The following is a 4,504-nucleotide window of genomic DNA, read 5'->3' on the forward strand; positions in this document are numbered from 1 at the left end:
TCCAATGGCCGGCCCCCACCCCCTTTCCTCCCCTTTCCCTTTGGCTTGCGCGTTCACACCTTTAGCCTTCACCCCCCCCTCCCTCCCTTTTCTTCCTTCACCAACGCCATAGCCAGACCTTCGCTTAAACATATTCTTCTTCTTCTTCCTCCTCCTCCTCCTCCTCCTCCACTTCTTCTTCTTCTTCTTCTTCTTCTTCTCTGATCCTTGCACACACCCTGCGATTCAGTCCCCAAGTCTCCTCCTCACCTCTTCCATAGCCACTCTCACCTCGTTTCTCCTTTCCAAGAGTCGCTTCGCCATCATGCAGGAAAGCTCCGACAGTGCCCCCTTGCTCACGGAGCACGACTACATCGGCCTCTCGGAGGTCACTAGCTCCGCTACGCAGATCCACCTCCCCAGCCATGGCCTCAAAGACACGGATTTCTCCTCAGATCTGGGCCTAGACCTTGGATTAGGGCTGGGCCTCGGTCCCTGCTCCTCCCTAGAAACTCCTACCGCTAAACGCGCGAGCTCACACGAGTCCGTTTCTCTAGCGAAGCGCGGTGATGGAGAAGGGATGGTGATATCACAGAATGGTGCTAACGAATCCATCAAGTATTCTCCCTTCCCTGAGTTTCTCTCTCTTCCATCGCTCCAGAAGAACGGTGCGAAGCGTGGCTATGCTGAGGCCAACACCTCTGGTGTGAAGACGAATGAAGCTCGATTTCATCATCTCGGCAACACCATAGAGGCTTCCTCCTCGAATTCTTCTTCACGCGTCCCCGTCGTTGAGTCGTCTTCATCGCCTGACCATGCGAAAGCTTTACCTCCTTCGTTCTTGCAGACTTGGCCTCCATCGTCCTCATCATCTGCGGCGATGATGGCGATAATGAAAAATGGCAGTAATGTCGCTGTGACATCATGGCAATCTGAGAAATCCGTATCTGCAAATTCGTTCAAGGCCTCTGAGAAATCTTCAGACGTAGTTTCTGTCGATGACGCTCCTCCGCCTTGCAAGTTAGTCTATGTCTCCCCTTTTTCCATTTCTCTTTCTTTCCTTTCTGATTATTGGAACTTAGATCTAGATCTTTGCCATCTCATACTTTAGACACCATATTCTTTTTCATTCTTTTCGGCACCGTAGGGTTTATAAGTTTTATATCAAGATCTGTATCATGATAAATTCGTCGTTTTTCTGTAATTTCGTCGTCCTAGGGCTCAGAAGCTCTTTGTCAAGCTCTGCTAGATTTCGATTCTTAAACAGAGTTAAGGAAAAAGGGTTTCGTCAGATCTTTTTCATCCTAAGGTTTGGAATCTGTAGATATGTCATCACAAGGTCTGTTTGAGCACGCAAGTTCGCGTTGTCTAAAGCTTTGTAAGCTGAGAGATAAATGTTTGATGGATAAACAAACAGAAGCTCATCCTTCTGTCTTGTTATCATCCTTCTGCCTTGTAGGACGTGATGTGGAGATCATCGGCATGTTGCGAGGACTCAGAAGAATCTGTGTCATGAAGGATTACATTCTCTTTGCCATTTTTGTAATGCGTTTTAGGGTCTAGAGGCTCATGGTGAAGACTGTACTATTATGGTCATACAATTGTGAACATATACAAGCTCATTATGTTTGCCAATTCTTCGTCTGCATCCTGGGGTGTAGGATCTTCATCTCAGTATATTGTGTGTATCAACACAAGCTGGTTGAGCTGATATAATCTCATTATTTCTGCAGTTTCTTCTGATAATGGAGGTAGATCGATAGATAGGAGTGTCATCTAAATAGAAGTCCATCAAATTAAAACAGTTTATATGGATAAACCTTGTTCTTTTCATCTTTTTGACACAAAATTCACAATATCTGTAAATGATACGCCCAACTGGGTTATGGCGATCGCTAATCATATAATTAGCCACCGTCATCAATGTTAAGTATAGTTTTGGGTATAAACATTACATATATATTTTCTGATCTTCTTTTTTATCTTGTTCTCTTTCAGGGATCGAGTTGTTGGTTGGCCTCCAGTTCGTTCCTACAGGAGACAAACTCTCACTAAACCTGCTGAAAGCTTTGTGAAAGTGAACATGGATGGGATCACTGTGGGTCGGAAAGTTGATCTCAATGCTTATACATCTTATGAGGGTCTCCTCCTTGCTTTAGAAGACATGTTTCAACCGTCCAATAATGGTAAGATCTCTTTCTTTTACCAGTCATCATCTTTACCTTCATATTTGAAGGTTGAATATAAGTATAAGCGGTTTTGGCACTCATTGTGTACATTCAATGAATAAGAGATCTATGGTTTTAGCTACATATACATATATCATCAATGTAATGGCTAAAAAAGAGATATTGAGCATTATCTCGAGGTACATATACATGTTGAATATAATGCTTGCATTATTTAATGCACAATATAATGGTTTTTTTCTTTTGGATGTAGCTCAAGGAGCTTCTCAAGCACTATCGGGAAGAGAGAAACACTTCCTTCTGTCGGGTGGATCTGACTTTGTTCTCACATATGAAGATAAAGATGGTGATTGGATGCTTGTTGGTGATGTGCCATGGAGGTGAGAATCAGCGTAGATCTTTTTCCTTTAAAGCTTTTCTAGTTTTTAGAAGACATGCATGAATAAACAAGTATGTAACAAAGTCTAATGCAGACCCTTTTAAAACATCTCTTTGAAGTTTTTCTAATTCTTATAAGACATGTATATGACTAAACGAGTACGTAACAATGGCTATACAGCATGTTCATCTCTACTGTGAAGAGGCTTCGAATTACTCGAGGATCTGAAGCGAACACCCCTGGTATGTGAAATCCACTGGATTCTATGTGCTTGTAATGCTCATTGTGGACCTGATCAATTCTTATGTGTAATCAGTAATTGTTCTCATTTCTTGAGTATTCATCCCTTGCTATCTATGATTGTTGAATTTATTCATTGTAATCAATGTGCATCAAATAGATATTTTTGTGGTAGGAAGAACTTATCCTTTGCAGACTTTGCCCACTGGATGATTGTTTTTGGGATTTGAGGAACCAACTCACCCACTTTGGTCACCGTTCGTCTAATGCATGTTTCCTGTTTGAGTGACTAATTCATCACAACCGGTTTGCATCAAATGAAAAGTTGTCTGGGGAACTAATAATTTGCGATCTATGTGCATCTATGATTGCTATCTGTGTGCAACTATGCCAATCTTTCTGGTTTGAGGAAACAGTTTATTACTATCTTGGTAGTATATATGCCTTTATTGTGGAGCTAAGCCATTGCAATTGCAATTCTGTGCGTATGTAATTGTTCAAGAGAGCGATCCATTGCAATCTTTCTGAATTGCATGTGTCCCGTTGAGGAACTAATCCATTTCCATCTATGTGTGCAACTATTCTTTTGTCTTGGTTAAGTTAAATTGAACTAATAAAAAATTAACTTTGTGATCTTTTACAGCATCAAGGGGACCAGAAACATCAAGGTTGTGAGGGACCATGGCTTAAGGATAGTTTGCTTCCATTTTCTTTAAAATGGCTTGCTTATTTATCCTTCTGGTCTCCAAATAAGCAAAGCTGTGATTGATATGGAGGCCCTCATGCACATGTTCTATACGATATGATAGGACAACTTCATTTGTTGTTATTACAGTTGAAATAGAGTTTGGCAGCCATAGCTGTATGATATTATTCATGGGTTATTTCTAGAGGACATCAAAATCACTTTCATGGGTATTTGTAGAGGATATCAATGGCACATCATCACTTTCATGGGTATTTTTAGAAGAGGTTAAAATCACTGCACAGGAGCATGGGTTATTTTCCGTGGCTTTTTATCTTAACTTAGCATATGTGGTATCAGAATTGGACGATGAATCAAAGTATCATCTCTCTTGCAAATGCTGCTGATGGAAGGATAAGAGAACTGGGGTAGATGAACTTAAAAAGAAGAAAAAATTATGCTAAGATGTACATAACTACAGAATCTGGCTGGGCCATAGCTTATTGGCACTTATAATGGTTGGATATCCCTTTCTCCCCGTTGCATCTAAGGTTTTGTTTTCCTTAGCCACAAAGTTAAATCTATTTTGAGCACAGTAATTGTAATATTCTAAGGCCTTGGATTGGGTTTTCTTTTTTGGGTGTTTTTTGGTTTTGGCTTTGTATTACTTTTATATTGTTGCCAAAATGTAAACTCTTTTACTAAAGGACCCTTTCCCTATGAATTCCTTTGATGTTATCACACTTGTATGATATAAAAATCCTCAATAATAGATGCTTTTATTTTTATATTTTTATCTCTTTCATGATGTAAGGTTTAAAATGTCCACAAGAATCAATGCTATTTTATTAGTAGTTGTGGTTCTCATGGTATATTACAGAGGTTTTCAATAATGTCAATGCAACTTTATTTTTTTGTATAGTAATTTCGTAGTCAGAAAAGTCTCTCTCTTGTGCATTAAAGGAAGTTTCGTGTATGCATCGGAAAGATCCAAGCCAGTCGATCAATCGATGAATTCTAGCTGTGTGTGTG

At 40.1% G+C, this 4,504-nt stretch overlaps 1 protein-coding gene across 1 annotated transcript; it reads left to right on the forward strand.

Annotated features, from left to right (window-relative positions):
* The first annotated feature begins 221 nt into the window (after nucleotides 1-221).
* LOC147870044 (uncharacterized) lies at nucleotides 222-4,260 on the forward strand. Its single transcript, XM_087336308.1, has 5 exons — nucleotides 222-999; nucleotides 1,978-2,165; nucleotides 2,422-2,548; nucleotides 2,728-2,789; nucleotides 3,431-4,260. The coding sequence occupies exons 1-5, from the start codon at nucleotides 305-307 to the stop codon at nucleotides 3,460-3,462; spliced, it is 1,104 nt and encodes a 367-aa protein (XP_087192434.1). The 5' UTR covers nucleotides 222-304; the 3' UTR covers nucleotides 3,463-4,260.
* Nucleotides 4,261-4,504: the final 244 nt, after the last annotated feature.

The sequence above is a fragment of the Azolla caroliniana genome, unplaced genomic scaffold (assembly GCF_043228905.1).
Source record: "Azolla caroliniana isolate FFs.n. ecotype wild unplaced genomic scaffold, voAzoCaro1.0.p SCAF_1, whole genome shotgun sequence".
In the NCBI taxonomy this organism is placed as follows: Eukaryota; Viridiplantae; Streptophyta; class Polypodiopsida; order Salviniales; family Salviniaceae; genus Azolla; species Azolla caroliniana.

What these genes read in the sequence shown, in the direction of transcription:
- LOC147870044 (XM_087336308.1), top strand. Translation starts at nt 305, where the DNA reads ATGCAGGAAAGCTCCGACAGTGCCCCCTTGCTCACGGAGCACGACTAC. An exon ending in GACGCTCCTCCGCCTTGCAA is followed by an intron (nt 1,000 to 1,977) that starts GTTAGTCTATGT and finishes GTTCTCTTTCAG; the next exon opens with GGATCGAGTTGTTGGTTGGC. An exon ending in GTTTCAACCGTCCAATAATG is followed by an intron (nt 2,166 to 2,421) that starts GTAAGATCTCTT and finishes TTTTGGATGTAG; the next exon opens with CTCAAGGAGCTTCTCAAGCA.